The sequence below is a fragment of the Suillus subaureus genome (genome assembly GCF_016647635.1).
Source record: "Suillus subaureus strain MN1 chromosome Unknown BJ212scaffold_2, whole genome shotgun sequence".
Taxonomy (NCBI): Eukaryota; Fungi; Basidiomycota; class Agaricomycetes; order Boletales; family Suillaceae; genus Suillus; species Suillus subaureus.
The window spans coordinates 147445-168914 of NW_024538558.1; the positions used below are offsets into that span (position 1 = coordinate 147445).

The 21470-nt window shown below is 46.3% G+C and overlaps 2 protein-coding genes across 2 annotated transcripts; one reads left to right on the top strand and one right to left on the bottom strand.

The window, feature by feature from the left end:
• Positions 1-618: 618 nt before the first annotated feature.
• Positions 619-4283, top strand: BJ212DRAFT_1294889 (uncharacterized protein; the record flags this gene model as incomplete). The annotated part of the gene is made up of 16 exons (XM_041332263.1): positions 619-679; positions 727-743; positions 1076-1590; positions 1680-1805; positions 2013-2052; positions 2124-2240; positions 2296-2584; positions 2624-2699; positions 2796-2882; positions 2911-2972; positions 3159-3423; positions 3532-3621; positions 3696-3775; positions 3897-3930; positions 4018-4091; positions 4234-4283. 16 exons carry the CDS (start codon positions 619-621, stop codon positions 4281-4283), a joined length of 1983 nt encoding a protein of 660 aa, XP_041198706.1.
• A 6676-nt stretch (positions 4284-10959) lies between these two features.
• On the bottom strand, positions 10960-11916 carry BJ212DRAFT_1474840 (uncharacterized protein; the record flags this gene model as incomplete). The annotated part of the gene is made up of 6 exons (XM_041339155.1): positions 10960-10987; positions 11049-11155; positions 11206-11245; positions 11559-11618; positions 11662-11756; positions 11806-11916. 6 exons carry the CDS (start codon positions 11914-11916, stop codon positions 10960-10962), a joined length of 441 nt encoding a protein of 146 aa, XP_041198707.1.
• Between the last annotated feature and the right edge of the window lie 9554 nt (positions 11917-21470).

The following is a 21470-nucleotide window of genomic DNA, read 5'->3' on the forward strand; positions in this document are numbered from 1 at the left end:
GTGTTGCCAGGCAGAAATAAAATTAGAGACAATGTTTGTAGAGTGAGCACTTCCAGGTTGAGCATAAGGATCAGCACATAGCACTGCACATGTATATGAAGGATATTGTCTGCCTAATGTTGGTTGCTTACCAAATGAACCTAATCACAGCATGTTACACATCACACCCCCCCTGTGAACCTTCGAACCTAATGCTCATTTGGTCACACCTAAATAGGGCCAAACCTAAGTGTGTGTCTATACAGTATATGCAATATTTGCAAGGGAGCATATTAGTATCCACCTAAGTGTCATCATTTGTGCCGTCAAGATTATTGTCATGAGTCACCAATTCACCTTGTAAATGTGCTGAGTGACAAGCCGAAAGCTTCTTGAGCAACTCAAGGCACTGTGACTTGCTCTTGAGGTGTGATTTGAGTGGAATATGCTTCTCTGCTCCTAGATGGCAATAAACCTTAATCTGATCCTTGAGAGCTGGATCAAGTAAGCATACAAGTTGGTTTTGATTGAGCACCAGCGCAACACCTGTGAAATAAGTTTCCTTGGCAGAATTAGATGCCTGCTTCTCTGTAGCCTTCTTCTTGGCAGCAGCAGCAGAATCAAGCTTATGCTAAATCAATGCCTCCCGCTGCTGCCTCTCAACTCCACTCATACCAATTTTCCATGCTCAATGTCATAAGTGAGCATGATCTTCATCAGTAAACATGGCATTTATGAATTCTTGAGTGTCATTGTGTTTTCATGTGAGCACATCAAAGTTGCTCATTCTTGGCTTTAGAGCACCTTTTTTTGGAAGGGTCAGGCTGTACTTGACATGCCATTTGGTGTTGAAGAATATGGTGAGACTTACATATGATACTCTTGTTTATAACATCAATCCATCACATTTTGCCCATGAACACTTAACACAAAAGTTATTCCTTTGGTACATAGCATCAAGTTTCACTTCTCACAAAAACAATGCTGTCCGCTTTGGGGGCGTGACACTTCAGCAAATGCCATCCCAGGCATGCTGACCTAAGTGAGGGCAGTCCTTCTCCTGTCACTTACTTGATACTATACCTGGTACTTGTAGCATTTGGATATTGCTGACTTGCATGTCCCCCAGATCCTACTACCTAATGCCAAGCATGTGGCATGTGTGCTTGCCTCTGCTATCATTGGTGCACCTCCCCAGCACTCACTGCAGGCCAGCCCTTTTGGTTCACTCATCACTTGGCTCTCAAATGCTTCCAGCTTGGCTGCAGCAGACCCAACCACTACTCCTGATGCTCTACCACCACCAGACAGACTCAATGAGGCTGGCTCTTTTGCTGTCATACTGGGTGTCTCAGCATTCATCATCCTCATAGGCATGTATCCATTGTGGAGGAAATTTCTCTGCTGCCCACCTGCCCTGTCCTGCATCAATGATAACGATGACAGCAGCATCAACAACAACATCCTGAGCTTCTTGAAAATGGATGTGGTCAGTGCTTCTACTAGTACTGATGGCAATGAGGTATTCTGGAGTGCTGATGTTGGTGCACATGACCAAATGACCAGCACTACCACTCTGGAGCAATTGCTTCCCTTCCCATGGCGATTCAGGTAGGAAGGAGAACCTTCAGTTCAACATCTCTTGATGTAAGTTTTGCTCACTTCCCTTCAGATGGACAATGCTGATATTAGTATTGTAGCTACAATATGACTGTGAAAGTGCTAAGGCAGCACTGTACTGAGTTTGACCTCTGCCAGATGGGCAGCAAGACCATGCTGATCAAACAGCTGGAGGAATTCAGTCATGAACCTGATTCATGGGACAGGTATGTAGGTCTCTTTGCTAGGGTGGCAGTGACTGGGAGCTGACTTCTTGCTCAAGGCTCCATCTAGGTGCCCACAAGTCCCACAAGGGACCTTGAATGAGTAGGCCCACAGACATGGCCAGGCCAGGCCACACCAAGCAGTCTACACAATGCCGTGCACAGCTGGTCAGCACCACTGCTACCACTGCTATCACTGACCAATCCAAGGACACATACCTCAGCTGAAGTTGCAGTGCTGTTGCCATGGGTAAGCCTCCCTTTCTTTCTTTCCTTCTTTCCTTCCTCCTTCATTGAAATGGCTGACTTCCGGCTTGACAGGCTGAGATGATCACTAGAGAGTATCAATACCAGCCAATGGATATTGCTGGTGCGGAGTCCTGTCATACTCTTCTGACTACCAGTACAAGTGCACCCTCTGTTCCCTACATTGATGAGGTATCCTTCTTTATCACTATCTCTCCTGCCACAAGCTAACAGGTAATAGTTTTAGGATGCCATCATCCAAAACATGAGTGTGAAAATTATCAGCCTTGTTCAAGGTGCCCTCCATGAGCCCAGTGCTGCTCAGTCCCTACCTATACCAAACACTGAGGGCATCACTCACTCCAGTGTCAAGATCATTGCATCCCCAACAGGGAAGCCATGGCTACTCCAGCTTGGAGATGGCACCATCTTGCAAGTGGATACAAGTGAGATTCCTGATCCCCCTGCCATCAGTTTTGCACATGATATCCTGCACCTCAATGATATGTGGGATGACCATACTGAACACTGGAAAGGTCTGTCTGTCATTGTCATCTGTGGTCACCCAATCACAGTCGAATACTGGCCATTACTCTATTGCTATGGCAAACAGCAGCAGTGGCAGGGCATGAAGAATAAGTGGAATGATTAGTAGGTGAGTACAGCCTTGGGATGCTTGACTATATTCGACTGACCTTTCTGTTCTCTTGGTACCTAGGTTGTTGTTGAGCATTACCATCAAGGCAGCCCTAAGCAGTTCTGGGCTACCTTCAGTGCCAAAGGAGAGCACATGAAGTATACCATAATCATTCAGAAGTTGTGCGATATACACATGTCAGTTGACTCTCAACTTGCAGAACAGGCACACAGAGAGTTTGGTGCCACCTTTGACACTCATTTTACCTACCAGAGGGGAGGACAAGAGTATGTCATGACAAAGGCATCTGCTATTACAAAAAGGTACATTGAGTTGACTGGCAAAGGTCTAACATGAAGTGCCATGGATAGTTTATCTTGTGCATATGAAGTTTAGGATATGGCAGCCAATAATACAAGTATGGGCACTGAATTTTTGCTGACACATGCAGCTGCAAACTCTCTATTGACCAGCACCCATGACCTCTACAGTGATTGACCCCATGCAGCACTTTGCTGGTTTGCAGAGTGTGCTTCCACTTACCACTGACCTCAAAATGAATGCCAATATTGAAGAAGATGTTACAGCAGAACAAGAAACCCTGATTGACCCTGAACAAAGTGCCCTGACAATGACAATGAATAGATCAATGGATGCTTCTGAGTTCACTAAACTGCAGGTGACTCTCATGGAGGCTTCTAAGGGGATCACAGAGGGCATGGATGCTGAATACAAGAGGTGAATGGTCCTGTTGCATCACCTACTACTGTGCAGTTTTGACAGGCTAATATTTACTCATGCAGCACACAGCAGGTTGATGAATTTGTGTCTCTCATTTGCTATCAGGACAAGGCTTTTGGGGCCAGACAAGGACTTCTTCAACAAGAGACCACAACCAAATGCTCCATGGGTCATTGTGGCCTGGATTATGAATGTGTGAGTGCCAGGTACCATTCACATGATAGGATGCTAACATGCCATGAAAGTTGTGACTCTATCAATCTTGACAGCAGCTCAAAGTCATCCACCAAAGACCAGGGGACATATGGACATGCTCAGAAGATGCGAGCATTGATGACCTATGCCTTTGGTAAGCTTTATGGTCTCAGAAACATGCATTGGCATGAGTCCAATGCTGGTGATGGCACTATGGTCAGCAATCCTTTGATCTTAGTTGAGGTGACACTATGAAAACTTTGGATGATTTGTAGCTGACCATTTAACTGCTCTACTAGGTCCAAGCCAGTGAGGTCACTAACAGCGCCCATGCTATAACATCCATGAGTCATGTTTTTCATGTGTTTGCTTTGAGGAACATTTGAACACTTTCAGGAAATATTATTTAAACTACACTATCATAACCACCTCCTTCAAAACTGGACTGTCCAAGCATATCAACCTAGCAGGTGAAAGCCTATAGGAGGCTTAGGAACTTCTAGAAATTTAGACTGCTGGGGCAGTGTAGGGATTTCATATTCTGTGGGCTTGTATAGGCAGATATTACTTAGTGTTATGTTCGCACTTTTGGTGCTTATGTAATCATTATAGTTTTCACCACTTACCAGTACCAGTCTGAGACTGAGCAGCTTTTAGCATGATTTCCTACTCTCTCTGAGCACTGAGCTTAGTCCAGAAACCCTTTAGGGTTGAATAGCAGCTAGGCATAGCACATTTAGCCCAACATTAGAAGTCTACTTTCCAGTTCTCTTCTTGTTGTGTTTCCCACAACGGATGATAGTGGTTTCCTCCATTGCGACAATCATATATATGTCCCTGATTCCAATGACCTCTGACTTTGTATCCTCCAGAACACACATGACCATCCTCTGTCTGGACACTTTGGCCAGAATCGGATGTTAGAACTCATCCGATGTGAATATACCTGGCCCAGAATACACACCTATGTCAAAGACTATGTTAAATCATGCACCACCTGTGCCCAAGCCAAGGTTCCAAGACATAAGCCTTACAGATTGCTCAAACAACTCCCTGTTCCAGACAAGCCTTGGAACTCCATCTCCATGGATTTCATTGAGCAACTTCCAGACTCCTCCAGCTTCACAGCCATCCTCATCATCATAGATTATCTATCCAAGCAAGCAATATTCGTTCTGACCCACGATACTATCACCTCTCCAGACCTTGCTCACTTGTTCCTACTCCATGTGTTCTCCAAGCACAGTGTTCCATCCCATGTAACCTCAGACCAGGGAACAGAGTTCGTATCCCACTTCTTCCAGTCCTTAGGAAAAGCATTAGATATGATCCTCCACTTCACATCTGGATATCATCCGGAAGGAGATGGACAAACTGAGTGTGCCAACCAAACCCTAGAACAATACCTCTGGATCTACTGTAACTATCAGCAGGATAACTGGTCAGAACTACTCCCCTTGGCTGAATTTGCATACAACAATGCTCTGAGTGCTACCACTGGAGTCTCACCCTTCTTCACCAACAAGGGGTACCATCCGAACATATCCATCTACCTGGAATGTGACCTTTCCTCCATCTGTGCACAGGAATATGCCATAGACCTCAATGAGCTTCACCAATTCCTCTGAGAAGAAATGACCCACACACAAGAATGTTATCAAGGACCTGTGGATGCAAGGCAGATACCAGCCCCAGACTTCAAGGTTGGAGATCAAGTCTTCATCAAAGTAAAGTACTTCCGTTCCACTTGTCCCTCCAAGAAGCTCTCAGAAAAGAACTTAGGTCCTTTTGACATTATATCCCATCCCGGATCGCATTCCTTCACCATCTGACTCCCAGATTCCATGTGCTCAGTACATCTGGTCTTCCATGTCTCCCAACTGGAACCTGCAGTTCCGAACACCATCCCTAATCATATCCAACCACCCCCACCTCTAATAGAAGTCGACAGAGAACCAGAATATGAGATATCTGAAACCCTAGACTCTAAGTTGGACCACCAGAGATGACAATGTCAGCTTCTCTACCTTGTCCGGTGGTCTGGATATGAAGGGACAGATGAAGAGACATCCTGGTTACTAGCCATGGAACTTGGAAATGCATTGGACCTAGTTTCAGTATTTCACTCTTCATATCCAGACAAACCCAGTCCAATTGCATTACAATGAGTACAAAATCAGATACAAGTACATTAGGGGCAGAAGCAGAAATCTGGAGCTCCTCATTCATCAGTCTCCATGTCCCCTCTGGATCCTCCAGCCTCCTCCTCAACATCCTTGTCAGCATCATCTGGAGTAGAGGTGTCCACAATCCAGAATCTGTTCTGGATCCCCTCCAGGAGGATGGACTGGAAGTCCCTCTGCTGCTGGATGAAGTCCTCCATGTTAGTATTCATCTGCTCCATCACCAACCTACTCCCTTCCACAGCTCCAATACTCTCCTGGAGAAGTCCATTGGTCCAGGCCAGTTCCACTACTATGCTGTTGGCAGCAGCAACCCAGGCCTGGTCATCATACTCCACACTCCCCTCATCTGTTTCGATCATGGTGTGACAATCATACTGGTGCTAGGCACATATGATCAATAGCATGGTTCTTCTCACCTTTAGAAAAGGAGATAAAGTACAGATCGTTAAATCCATATATATCGACCCATCTGCTCTTACTCTGGTCTGGTCCTAGGAATCCGCCCTTCCATGTCCTATCCATGTCCACCTATCTCCGCTGGTGCATTATTTTTCCCAAATGTCATTGCTAAATGAGCTGCAGGTCTTATTACATGACTACTCACATTCTGCAGCGCATGATGTTTTATTACCTATAGACTCATCATGCACTCACTAACTATGCTACAATTCTCGCCTATGCATTCCAGACATTCATGTGCTACAATATAAATGACCAAAGTACATACGATTGAGTAGTTCCCTTTCCCCCAGAATCAGCTCTATAGGAGAGTTTTTCTTGCATTATTTTTGTAGACCTTGTGCTATCCATCTATTTTGCTCCTTCTTGACAATCCTGCGTAATTCAACTGCTCTGAAGTCTGTACTGCTAGGATCTTGCCCTTAAAGCTCTTGTAAGAATACCCAACCCATGACCGGTAGTTTAGCGCTGTTCTTCACTCGCACTATATCCCTTGCGACCGGCCGCTCCATAAAGTGCAGTTGATTTTGTGCACATTACATCTGCTGCACCAGCATCTGACATCCAATTACATTCGCACATATCTTCTAACAGTTCATCTCGCTCCTGTGATATTAACATCAGTCGATTTTTGCCTGCACTCACAGTCAATTCTTTGGTATAGGAATTCAGAGGTATATATACAGCCCGCATTCAAGTTTCTTAGGCTGATATAGGTTATAACTCCTTCACTCACTTACTTCCCTCACACATAATCAAAGGAAGTGCTTCAATAGCAGTCCTCTCAGGCTGATCAATTAAACTCATGCCTCTTAGGATAAGTAGTGCTAGTTGCTAACCACCTAGTACCATTTTCTTCTTCACAATGGTCCATGGATTGGAGACATCCTCCACTTCCAGCTCCTCAGGGGTAGGGCTCTTCTGATGTCTCTTACCCTTGGATTTCAGAGATGGAGTCCCCACAGCATGCTGCCTCTTCTGCTTTGATTCCCTGGGCTTGTCTGCACTTCCAGGACAGGAGGCCCTATTGATCCTGCAGACATCGCAAGACTTGACCTATCCAGACATCAGTACACCCAGTTCTGGATGTCTGAGACAAGGAATATCTCACCAGTGCATTAGACTTGGCATCCTCCCAGGAGCACACCCTGCCCTTATTGACACAATGAGTGCAGGGTGCATCCTGAGCTCCGGACATAGAAGCAGACTGGGACTAGCATATTCCTTAGTTCTGGATCTGATAGAGGTATCATCACTCACCCTCCTGGCCACCTCAGCCCTCTGCCTCTTCTCTTCCTGTGCTACCCAGAGCTCAGACTGCTCTATCTGCTTCTTCTCCTCCTCACATTTCCATTCTGCTTCCTGACACTTCTGCTCCTCTTCCTCTTCCTCTCTCTGAGCTGCAGCCTCTGTGAGTGCCATCTGGTGCTGAAGTTCCGCAAGAGTCTCCCTAGCGGATTTCTGACCGCTGGATTTGTTGCCAGACATGATATTTCAAAGCTAGTATAAGTGGGTGAAGTAGGGAAAGGAAGGAAGACCTAGGACACTTTGGCATCCATATATCTGTGGAAACCTGAACTCACAAACTCCATTCATCAGCTTCTCCATTGATTCTTGCCCTCATATCATCAGATCTTGTGCCTCTAGGGATCGGCCCTAAAGGGGGGATACTATCATATCCGCATATCTGGATCTCAGATCCGATCCTATCCACATCTTATCCCCCTCCAACATCTCATCATCCAATCTGTCCACTTGTCTGATCCAATCCACAATTCATCTGAATCCACAACCAGTGCTTGTCTCCTTTTGGTAATCCCCTAACTCCAGTATTTCAGTTATCTGTATATCCATCCTGCTTCCTGATCTGTTACCTATGCTTCATTTCTGTTTCATTATTTGTGATCTGTTTCTACTTACCAATAGACCATCCATATGCTTCATACATAGCCTCGTACTCTGCTGATTGATCATTCCATTAGATACCTATAGTATATAACCTCCTGTAACTCTCAGTAGTACCTCAGTTCGAATATCATCTTAGTTCTACTCATTCCTGTCCTCTGGACTTGAGTATCTCTACTCTCATCACCCTCTGAGACTTAGGATTGATTCCTATAGTCTATCTGTATCTGCCTCTGTCTCTGACAGTCCATTACTGTTAGTTTCTAGTCTGGACTTGTCCGGATTAGCCTTACAATACTTATCCTACATCCAGAAGTTATCTGGATCTGCTACACTACTTGTCCAACCCTCCGGATGCGCTAGTCTTGCCCTTCTGAAATAAGGGGCAATACTCAGGTAAGGGGCACAGCGCATGAGCTGAGGCCAAAGCCCTTAGGATCCGTTAGCCCTTGAGTATGACCTTAACACAAGTTGAGCCTCAGCTTCTCCTGTGGCCTATGTACTAAGGTTAAATGATACAAATGAAAAGAGGTAAAGAAAACACACCATAATCCACTGTGTATTGAAAACGTCCAGGATGTGTTTTGTCAGCTTAACCATCCAGTGTTCTCTAGAAGACACCTTATGTCCTCGCTTGACATCAGGCTGCTGGTTACCATCATAGCAGAAAACCAGTTGTTGTTAAGGTCATACTCAAGGGATAACTGGATCCAAAGGGCTTCAGCCTCAGCTCGTGTGCTGTGCCCCTTACCCGAGTATTACCCCTTATTTCAGGAAGGCAAGACTAATGTGTCTGGAAGGTTGGATGAGTAGCGTAGCAGATCTGGATGACTTCTGGATGTAGGATAAGTATTGTAAGGCTAATCCGGACAAGTCCAGACTAGAAACTAACAGTAATGGACTGTCAGAGACAGAGGCAGATACAGATAGACTATAGGAATCAATCCTAAGTCTCAGAGGGTGATGAGAGTAGAGATACTCAAGTCCAGAGGACAGGAATGAGTAGAACTAAGATGATATTCGAACTGAGGTACTACCGAGAGTTACAGGAGGTTATATACTATAGGTATCTAATGGAATGATCAATCAGCAGAGTACGAGGCTATGTATGAAGCATATGGATGGTCTATTGGTAAGTAGAAACAGATCACAAATAATGAAACAGAAATGAAGCATAGGTAACAGATCAGGAAGCAGGATGGATATACAGATAACTGAAATACTGGAGTTAGGGGATTACCAAAAGGAGACAAGCACTGGTTGTGGATTCAGATGAATTGTGGATTGGATCAGACAAGTGGACAGATTGGATGATGAGATGTTGGAGGGAGATAAGATGTGGATAGGATTGGAGATAAGATGTGGATCAGATCTGAGATGAGATAAGGATCAGATCTGAGATCCAGATATGCAGATATGACAGTTGTACTGGGTACCAAGTGAGTTGAGCGAGGCAAAATAGGAATGTCCAAAGTGCAGGGTTCTGCCTAGTCTGAGCATGCACATGGTACCACCAACCTTGCTGGCTGTCATATTCCATATGCTAGACATAGATCCCATCATATTCCCACGCTTTCCGGACCTATTTCCGGACCCCATATCCAACTCATTCCTGGATCCCCTATCCTGTCCACCCTATGCACATTCCGTCCAGCAAGACATCTGGACTTTACCTCTTCTCAGATTCCAGACTATATCCACCACCTCACATATCTCAGTCCTGTTTCTGCCCTGCCTTCCGGATCCCCAGATCTCCGGACCTATTCCCACCCTCCGTCCAAGATCCTGTGCCTATCCCCATTTAGGCATCTCTCCCTTTCCGGTTCTCGGTTATCTCTGTTTCTGTCTTGCTGATTGATCCTTGTACTAGTTTCATCTCCGAGTTCATTTACTTATGTTCTGTCTTACCAATGTGTTTCCACATGCTCGTACATAGCCTTACTCCTTTGATTACTGATCCTCTCAGATAGCCTCTAGTATATAACCCCTGTACAACTACAGTAGAGTCCTCAGTCTGAATATCATCTTAGTTCCTGTTCATCACCTTAGACTTGCCCAATCTTCTTCCGGACTTCAGTCCATCTGAGTTTGTCCTTTTCCGTAAGGCCTAGGGATGGACTCCCTAGGCTGGAATTCCGGACCTTCGGATTTGTCCCCTATGTCTCTGTCCCAAGTCTAGGGATTGCTTCCCTAGGCTGGAGTCTTGCCTTTCTGGCACTTACCCTCTTTCCAGACTTAGGTCCACTTCCTGTCCCTCTGACTCTACCTTAGGGTAGTCTACCTCTGTTTGCTTCTGCATTGGACTTTGTCTGATGTAGCCCCTATTCCTTCCAGACCTCCGGACCTCCTGTCTTCTGTACCTCCAGACATCCTGTCCCTCATACCTCCAGGCATCCTGTCCTTCAGACATTCCACCCTCCATACCTTTGGACATTCTGTCCTCCATACCTCTGGACCTCCTGTCCTCCATACTCCAGACCTCTGGACATCTTGTCCTCCTGTCCTCCGGACCTCCTATCCTTCCATCCTGTTTTCCTGTAGAAGTATTACCTTGCAGTGGGAACTCTCCTGAGCACTTCCTGCATTCCTCCGGAACTCTCCTGCGCTCCTCTGGAAGTCCTCCTGCACTCTCCACCAGAGTAGCCAGCCTCCAGAAGTCCTCCAGACTTCATTGGACCATCATCGGACTTCCTCTGAAATGAAGGGCACATACTCGGGTAAGGGGCACAGTGTATGAGCTGAGGCCAAGCCCCTCTGAGTCAGTCTCTCTCTCCTTTGAGCATGGTTCTTAACACTGGCACTGTTCAAACCACCCACTGCATGGTGGCGAAAAGAGTTAGTATCAAACATGAGTGATGCGAATGTGCAGAGACTGACCTTGCATCAACTCCTACAACATAGGGCAAGTGAGGAGCAGGTCCCACATAGCGGTCCTGGAGGACAAGTGAGGTAATGGGCACTGTTTTTGCAGCAGGCTCTAGTAACTGTAAAACAAATGAGCTTGAAATCTGCAAGTGGCCAATGGTGCACATACCTCCCAAAGGTTGTTGATGCCCTGCTGACAAGCAGGCCTCCTGTTTGTAGTTATAGTCAATGGGTGTAGATTATCTGAGCTGCTAGTAAGACAGATGTGTGCAGCGATGGTAGAGAACAAATTAATGTGTGCCCTGCTCCTAAACATGCATGTGTTTACCTATATTTGCCTTAGATGGCATGAGTGCAGTGTATGATGAAATGGGATGGGTCCCTGGTGGATGATCAACTGGAGTGCATTAATAGCAGTCAAGACTTGAGCAGTCTGCTTGGACTGTTTTCCATCAATGAACACTTGCAAATCACCATAATTTGACAATAAGCAGAAAATCTCACTGGAATAGAAATACATACTTAAAATCAATTGGTTTGGTGGGGACCTTCTTCAGCGACACCTGGAGGAGTCTGCTTGGTCTGTTTTCTGTCAATGAATGCTTCTGGAGAAATGGAAACTTACCTTTGTATTGTATGAGTGGCACTGGGCTCATGGAGGGCACCTTGAACAAGGCTGACAATTTTTGCACTCACATTTTGGATGATGGCATCCTGCAACTGTTACCTGTTAGCTTGTGGCAGGAGAGATAGTGATAAAGAAGTGCACCTTGTCAATGTAGGGAACAGAGGGTGCACTTGTACCAGTGGTCAGAAGAGTATGACAGGACTCTGCACCAGTGATATCCATTGGCTGGTGCAGATACTCTCTGGTGGCCATCTCAGCCTGTCAAGCTGGAAGCCAGCCATTTCAATGGAGGAAGGAAAGAAAGAAAGAAAGAGCAGCTTACCCATGGCAACCAATAATGAGTTTGTTAGAACCTGTTGTGGTACACCTCTGCCTTGAGTAGGCATTTCGATGCAACCTGTCAAAGAATGGTTGAATTGACTTGACTGGAGAGATGGAAACTCACCTTCATATTGAAACTATCAAGTTCTTGCTGGCAGTTTCAATAATGAGTTTGTTAGAACCTGTTGTGGTATGCCTCTGCCTCAAGTAGACATTTCAATGCAATCTGTGAAAGAATGGTTCAATCAACAACTTGACTGGCAATGAAATGAGGAAGCTTACTTGCAAGTCAGACATGGGATCAGAAACCTCCAAGATGCAGATGGTGCCTCACCTACAACCTAAGTGGGCCAGACTTAGTAACTCCACAATAAACAGAGTGAAATGAGAACATACCTAACTGTCATATGCTATTCTGGACTCTCAACTCTAAATCCACTTCTCTGGATATCTGGATCTCAAATGATCTGATCTATCTTTATCTCCCTTCTGGAATCCAAACCCTATATCAGCGCCCAACTCCATTTAGACTGCCCCTGTCTCTGGACTCCAGTTAACCATGTTTTCCTTTTGATTATTGATCTGTTACATACATTTCATTTCTGGTGTTCATTATTTGTGATCCATCCTACTTACTAATAGACTCTGCATATGCTTCGTACATAGCCTTTATGTTTGCTGACTGATTCCTATATGTTACCTACAGTATATAAACCTCCTGTAACTCTCGGAAATACTCCAGTCTGAATATCATCTTAGTTCCTGCTCATTCCTGTGTCCTCCAGACTTGAGATAAGTCTCTTGTCATATTCTGAGTCTTAGGATTGCATCCTAGACTATATTTCCAACTCTACCTTAAGGGTAGTCCATCCTCTGTTAGTTTCTAGTCTGGACTTCGTCTGGATTAGTCTTATCCACTTGCCCAGGTAATATCCAGACGTCCATCAGATTTATCTCACATTTCAGATCCAGATGTCCGTTATCCACCCTAGTCAAATCCCGGAAACTCCGGACAACTGTTCTAGCCCCCGGAAATTAAGGGCACATACTCGGGAAAGGGGCACAGCATATAAGCTGAGGCCAAGCCCTTGTGATCCGACCCCCTTGAGCATGCAACCTTAACAGTATATTCAAACTCACACCTTTCTGAGTATACTTACATCTATCATGGCTCCTACCAAAACAACAAACCCTCTCCAAGCAGCCGGACTAGTTTCTGCCCGCCAGGATTCTACCCCTATCATCGAAACCTTCAATAGCTTCTCTCAGCATCGTGTTAGCCAGCATGCTACTGCTGGAAGCATCTCAGAACTCCTGAGTCATCAACATCTGGAAACCCCTACACAGACTCCAGCCTTAGCCCCTCTGGGCAAAGGAGATCTGGATGACAATGACAATGATGATAATGATGATGATACCCCTGGCGGAAATCTGCCAGATGGGAATGGTGGAAATCTGGACAATGATCCAGATGATGATGATGATGACGATGAAAACAATGGCCTGAATCTGCAGGACCGCATCATGGTACTCCTATCCAGAGCTATCAACAACCTCGCCTGAAACAATCGTCGCACCACCCTTTCCGAAGACCCGAAGGTCAAAGTCTGTGAGCTGGATGTCTTTGATGGCACCAAGCCCCAGAAACTGCGAGCATTCTTTGTCCAGTGCGAACTCAATTTCCAGACCAAACCCAATGCTTTCCATACTGGAAGGTCTAAGGTCAACTTCACCCAATCTTATCTCAAAGGCATGGCCCTTGAATGGTTTGAACCAGACCTCCTTTCCGACAAGAATACTGATTGTCCGGACTGGATGGATGACTATTCCAAGTTCATGCTTGAACTCCAGACCAATTTCGGACCTCATGACCCCTCCGGAGACGCGGAAATGCAGCTCGAGCAACTCAATATGCGCAACAGACAGTGCATCAATAAGTACATTGTGGAATTCCAGTGGCTTGCCTCACAAGTCCGCAGATGGGGCGATGGAGCCCTACACCGGCAATTCTATAACAGGCTTCCAGCTCATATCAAAGACGAAATCAGCTGCATGGGAAAACCTGCTACCCTCCCAGAATACAAGACCCTTGCACAAACCATAGATGCCTGTTATTGGGAACACAAGGGAGAGATCTCCCATGAAACCAAACCCTCCTCATCCACTCCTCCTAAGCAGTCAGCCTCTGACCGGACCAGCTCCCACTCATCTGGATCCGGAAGTAACAAATCCAGAAATCAGAATTCCAGACATAAACCCAGAAAACCCACTACGTCCTCTACCTCGTCCGCTTCAAGGGCCCCAGACCTTACCTCCAAGTTGGGTAAGGATGGAAAACTAACTTCCGAGGAATGCCAGAGGCATTTAGATAAGAAGCTCTGCTTATTCTGTGGCAGACCCGGACACACTGCCTGGGACTGCAACAAATTGACTTCACACGCTGCCAAAGGCCACACTGCTACAGTCACTCCAGAAGCCAAACCAGAAGCCTTGTCTGAGGCGAAAAAATAGTCCGTGACCCTCCTGACTCCATATGGGATGGGGGTCACATTATCTCAACCCATACAAAGGAGTTACGTCTTAACGCTGTCTCTGTTTCCAATCCAACTTCACTCTGTCCATATATCACAATTCCAACGTATCCCAGTATTTCTGAATTTCCATCTCTTGTAGATTGTGGTTCCTCTCATTGTTTTATAGATACAAATTTTGTCCGAAAATATAAAATCCCTACATACAGAATCCCTCCGCTTCCGCTTTGTTTATTTGATGGTACTTGTAATAACAATATTTCTGAAGCCATAGACCTCCCTGTCCGATTTTCGTCTGGTGTAGTTATCCCTGATACATTTTACGTTACCCCTTTGGATTCATCTTGTTTTGTCGTTCTTGGATATAGCTGGCTCACCTGACACAATCCATTGATTGACTGGGCTTTGGGCAGCATTGAATTCTGGATGACACCTCATGGAATGCCATCGACTCCTCCGACGTCACTTCTGCCTCCGGAACCTCTTCCTCTGGCGGGAATCCCTCCTCCAACTACACCAGAACCCTCTGCTGATAAATCTGGTCTGCATATTTCCCTCATTAATGCAGTTGCCTTTTGCTGGGCCTGCAAGATGGAAGGATCCAAGCAGTTCAGCATCTATCTCCGCCCCTCTGGACTGGATCTCCGGTCCACCTCACTCTCATCCAAAGCCCCTAACCTTTCTGGAATACCTCTGGAATATCAGGAGTTTGCGGATGTCTTTGATAAGGGCAAAGCTAGTCAACTTCCTCCTCATTGTCCATATGATCTGAAGATTGATTTGAAAGGAGCTAATCCGCCCATCAGAACTATCTATTCCCTTTCTCTGGTCGAGCTTGCAGCTCTCCACAAGTTCCTTGATGAGAACATTGCAACCGGACTCCTCCAATCCTCATCCTCTCCACACGGAGCCCCTGTCCTGTTTGTAAAGAAGAAGGATGGTTCCCTACAACTTTGTGTGGATTTCCAAGGCCTCAACCAGATCACCAAGAAAGACCGTTACCCCTTGCCTCTCATTTCTGACCTCTTAGACTCTCTGAGCTGCGCTAAAGTTTACACCAAAATCGACCTCTGGTCCGCCTATCATCTTGTCTGGATAGCAGAAGGAGATGAGTGGAAAACTGCTTTCCGGACGCGCTATGGCTCCTATGAATGGTTGGTTATGCTGGAAGGTCTTACCAATGCCCCAGCAGCTTTCCAACACTTTGTCAATAGCGTTTTTGCAGATATGCTGGATGTATGCGTTGTTGTGTATCTGGACGACATCCTCATTTATTCCCAAGATCTTGCAACCCATAAGGAACATGTCTGAGAAGCACTACATCGACTCCGGAAGCATCGCCTATATGCTAAACTGGAAAAATGCGAATTCCATTCCTCATCCATGGAATACCTTGGATACCTCCTATCTCCGGATGGCCTTACAATGTCATCCAAGAAGATCCAAGCTATCACTGACTGGCCGGAACCCCAGAAAGTCAAAGATGTCCAATCTTTCCTCGGATTCACAAATTTCTATTGTCAATTTATCTTCAACTACTTGGATATTGTGGTCCCACTCACCCAGTTAACTCGCAAGAATGTCCCTTGGAACTTTTCCAAGGACTGCCGGAAATCCTTTGAAACACTCAAGAAAGCCTTCACTTCCGCTCCGGTGCTGACGCACTGGATGCTGGACGTTCCTATAGTTGTGGAAACAGATGCCTCTGATTATGCTATCGCCGGAATACTTTCCATTGTATGTCCAGACTCAGAGCTTCGTCTGGTAGCATTCTACTCCCATATGCTTTCCACTCCAGAACTCAACTATGACACCCATGACAAGGAACTCCTAGCCATTTATGAAGCTTTCCAGACCTGGCAACACTACCTGGAAGGCTCTTCCAAGCCTGTGGATGTTGTCACAGACCACAAAAACCTTGAGTACTTCACAACCACAAAACTCCTTTCCTGCCATCAGGCTCGATGGTCAGAATTCCTGCATCAGTTCAACCTCATTATCCACTTCCGTCCCGGAAAACTTGGAGCTAAACTGGATTCCCTCACTAGACGTTGGGATGTCTATCCCAAAGAGGGGGATAAGGACTACACTCAAGTTAACCCTCACAATTTCCATCCAGTATTCACTATGGAACAGCTAGCTTCGTCCCTATGAGCCTCATCCTTAGCAACTCCGGTTCTCAGAGCAGCTGTATTAATGGATATAGAACGACTCCAGACTGACATCCTGACCACACTCCCTAATGACACTATCACCTCCATACATCTTCCAGAACCCTCAGATCCAAGATGGACGGTGGATGTTGATGGTCTCCTCCGCTGTGACAATCATATATATGTTCCGGAATCCAATGATCTATGACTTCGCGTACTCTGGAATACTCATGACCACCCCCTATCCGGACATTTTGGTCAAAACTGGATGTTAGAACTCATCTGATGCGAATATACCTGGCCCAGAATACGCACCTATGTCAGGGACTATGTTAGATCCTGTACTACCTGCGCCCGAGCCAAGGTTCTGAGACATAAACCCTATGGATTGCTCAAACAGCTCCCTATTCCAGAAAAGCCGTGGAACTCCATTTCCATGGATTTCATAGAACAACTTCCAGACTCATCCGGCTTTACAGCCATCCTTGTCATCATAGATTGCCTATCCAAGCAAGCAATATTTGTTCCAACTCATGACACCATTACCTCCCCAGACCTTGCACACCTATTCCTACTCCATGTATTCTCTAAGCACAGCATCCCATCCCATGTCACTTCCGATTGAGGTACAGAATTCATGTCCCACTTCTTCCGGTCCCTAGGGAAAGCACTGGATATGGTTCTCCACTTCACATCTGGATATCATCCGGAAGGAGATGGACAGACAGAAAGAGCCAACCAGACCCTGGAACAATACCTCCGGATTTACTGCAACTACCAGCAGGATAATTGGTCGGAATTATTACCCTTGGCAGAATTCACATACAACAATGCTCTGAGTGCTACTACCGGAGTTTCACCCTTCTTCGCCAACAAGGGATACCATCCGAACATTTCCGTCCATCTGGAACGCGACCTCTCTTCCGCCCATGCCTGTGATTATGCTATAGATCTCAATGAGCTTCATCAATTCCTCCGAGAAGAAATGTCCCATGCGCAGGAGCACTATCAGGGCCCTGCAGATGCTAAGCGGAAACCCACTCTGGACTTCAAGGTCAGAAACCTAGTCTTCATCAAAGCACAATATTTCCGGTCCACTAGACCCTCAAAGAAACTCTCAGAAAAGAACTTAGGACCCTTTGAGATCATATCCCATCCCAGATCCCACTCCTTTACCCTATGTCTTCCGGAATCCATGAAATCCGTCCACCCCATCTTCCATGTCTCCCAGTTAGAACCCGCAACTCCCAACACCATCCCCAATCACATCCAAGCACCCCCACCTCCAGTGGAAGTTGACAGAGAGCCTGAGTATGAAATTTCCGAAATTCTGGACTCTAAACTTGACTGCCGGAGACAACACTGTCAGCTCCTATACCTCGTCCAGTGGTCCGGATATGAGGGAACAGATGAGGAAACATCTTGGCTACTTGCCACAGAGCTCAGAAATGCCTCAGAATTAGTATCCGACTTTCACTCTGCATACCCAGACAAACCCGGTCCCATTTCACTACTTTGAGATACATGCAGATATATGAGTACATTTAGAGGGCAAGAGCGGAAGTCTGGAATCAGGCATCAGTCTCCATGTCACCTCTGGATCCGCCGGCCTCATTTCCAGCCTCCTTTTCCACCTCTCCCACTCCCTCATCCTCCTGAGCACTCTCCTCTCCGGATCTGGAATCCCAGGATCCGCCTTGGATGTACTCCATAAGGGTGTTCTGGAACTCCCTCTGCTGGTCCAGGAATCCAGCCATACCAATACTCATCCGGTCCACTGCAGCTCTACTCCCTTCTGCCGCCTGAATGCTCCTCTCCAGAAGTCCGTTAGTCCAGACCAACTCAGCCACAATACTGTTGGCCGCAGCAACCCAAGCCTGATCATCATACTCCACATTTGCTTCTTCCACCCCTATAATAGTAGCCGGATTAGAGATAATGGTCACCTCATCTCCGGAATCCGGATCTGGACTGCGCTGACATCTCTTCCCCTTGCCTTTGGGAGAAGGAGTCCCCTCTGGACAAGTCCTCTTCTTGTTGGAAGACACGGATGAGGCCTGATCAAAGTATTTCCAGTTCTCCTCAGGGCCCTTTGGATGTCTGTAGCACTTCTCCTTGGTTTTCCGGCAGGCATCACAAGCCTTTATCTGTCCAGATGTCAAAATACCAGATCTGGATGCCTGGAAAATAGACACTTACAGTGGACCTACTACCAGCCTCAACCCAACAGCACTCCCTCCTCTTAGTCACACAGTTCCTGCATGCCTCTGGATCATATTTCATCTGAAGACAAGCACATTTTCAATTCCAGAACAGTCCAGACCACAGGAAACTCACCTTTTCCGCCCTCCGGGCCTTCTCAGCCCTTTCCTTCCGGATTTCAGCCAACTCCCTCTGCTTCTTCTTCTCATCCTCCTGATGTTTCCGCTCTTCCACCTTCCAGAGCTCTTCCGCCTTCCAGAGCTCTTCTGCTTCATCAGCCAGATGGATGTTGGTCTCCACCTCAGCTAATTCTGCCCTCATCCGGGCCTGATGCAGTTCCAGTTCCTCCCTGGCAGTTTTGGGCTTGTTAGATTGGTTGGAAGAGCTGCCAGACATAGTGAATAAGCTGATGGAAGAATATGGGGGGTAAGAATCAAATAGGATGCTTTGGCAACACTATATCTGTGAAATCTGTCCCCTGGAATCCCCCATCAACTTCTCCATTGTCTCACACTCATTTCTCCTGGACCCTCATTTCCAACCCCCTGTGCCTCAAGGGTTTGGCCTAAAGGGGGAGATACTGTCATATGCCATTCTGGACTCTCAACTCTAAATCCGCTTCTCCGGATATCCAGATCTGAGATCTGGATCTCAAATGATCTGATCTATCTTTATCTCCCTTCTGGAATCCAAACCCTATATCAGCGCCCAACTCCATTTAGACTGCCCCTGTCTCTGGACTCCAGTTAACCATGTTTTCCTTTTGATTATTGATCTGTTACATACATTTCATTTCTGGTGTTCATTATTTGTGATCCATCCTACTTACTAATAGACTCTGCATATGCTTCGTACATAGCCTTTATGTTTGCTGACTGATTCCTATATGTTACCTACAGTATATAAACCTCCTGTAACTCTCGGAAATACTCCAGTCTGAATATCATCTTAGTTCCTGCTCATTCCTGTGTCCTCCAGACTTGAGATAAGTCTCTTGTCATATTCTGAGTCTTAGGATTGCATCCTAGACTATATTTCCAACTCTACCTTAAGGGTAGTCCATCCTCTGTTAGTTTCTAGTCTGGACTTCGTCTGGATTAGTCTTATCCACTTGCCCAGGTAATATCCAGACGTCCATCAGATTTATCTCACATTTCAGATCCAGATGTCCGTTATCCACCCTAGTCAAATCCCGGAAACTCCGGACAACTGTTCTAGCCCCCGGAAATTAAGGGCACATACTCGGGAAAGGGGCACAGCATACAAGCTGAGGCCAAGCCCTTGTGATCCGACCCCCTTGAGCACGCAACCTTAACACTAACAGGTCACATGCCAGGGATCGTCTTTAGCACACACAGGACCATCTTTAGCATGTGAGGATGGTGTTTTTTGGGAAGAAATTGCATGGTCCAACTCTCCATCCCTCTGTTTTGGCAGAGATTCTCACCCATCCACCATAGGTTTCTTGGGCAAAAAAAGACCCTCCCAAATGGGCATGACATTGTGGACCACAAAGTCTTCTTCTTCGGAAGCCTACATTGGTGCTGGCAGAAAATATCAGGGCAACTGCCTAGGCCCCACAAGTCAGCACACACCTTTTCCAGACCCTCTCAATCTCTTCACAAACTGTCCCTCCTTCACTCTCATTTGTGCCATCAAGACTCCAACATCTGTTCCAAGAGCCAAACCCCAGATGCCCTCAGTGAGTGAAATGAGAAGGTCCCTGCCCTCTGAGTTCTTGTGTGTGCACAGCGTGCATGCAGCAGCCATCAAATGGCGGCAATGGAATTTGGCACCTGCTGGCCTCCTCTTCCTTGGCTTGCTGAGTCCTGTGTCCCTGCCTGCAAAATGTGTTTGTTAGCTGCATCTGCGCCTTTGTTCTCAGTAAGTGAGGCATGTCTCTCTCTGTCACACACATCGACTGACTAAATTAGATTTAGATTGAGATTGGTTATTAGCGCTGGGGTGTCGGGTGTCTCAATCCGATCGCTCGATTGGCTGACTGTTGTCACCCATCAGTCACATCAGTCACGTCTGTCACTCCGTGACTGGACTGTGGTTTTTCGAGTCGGCAGCTATACTTCTCTGTGTGTTTATAGCATGGGATAGCTTATATAAGTGACATGCTTTGCTGGTGGGCGTTGCCCACCACCATTGTGTAGATCTTCACAAGTAGAAATCTAGTCTCGTTCCCAACGTTCTAGGGCACATGAGAATGTAGCACAGCCACATATGCGGAGTTTCAAGTCGGAGGCAAAAAACATGTTCGATTTGTGTGTGTGAGTGTTTCAATCTCCGCCTGCCTAGGATCTGGAGCCGAGATTAGTAGAAATCCTTCTTGAACTCCTTTTTCAGTTATCCGATCAGCTCGCCGTGTCAGGCCGTGTCAGGGTTTCTGCCCTTCAGCTCAAATCCAATGGCCAACTTCGACGATCCGCCTGTTATGGCAATTGTTGATAGCTAGTTGGTATGGTATTGGTGCATATATAGTATTGTGAAGATCATGCCAAGAGAGATACACATCGTGCCTTCAACATGCAGCTGGCTCGTGTGAGTAGAAATAAGTCCATGCGGTGTGGAGTGTCATGGTTTCCGCAGC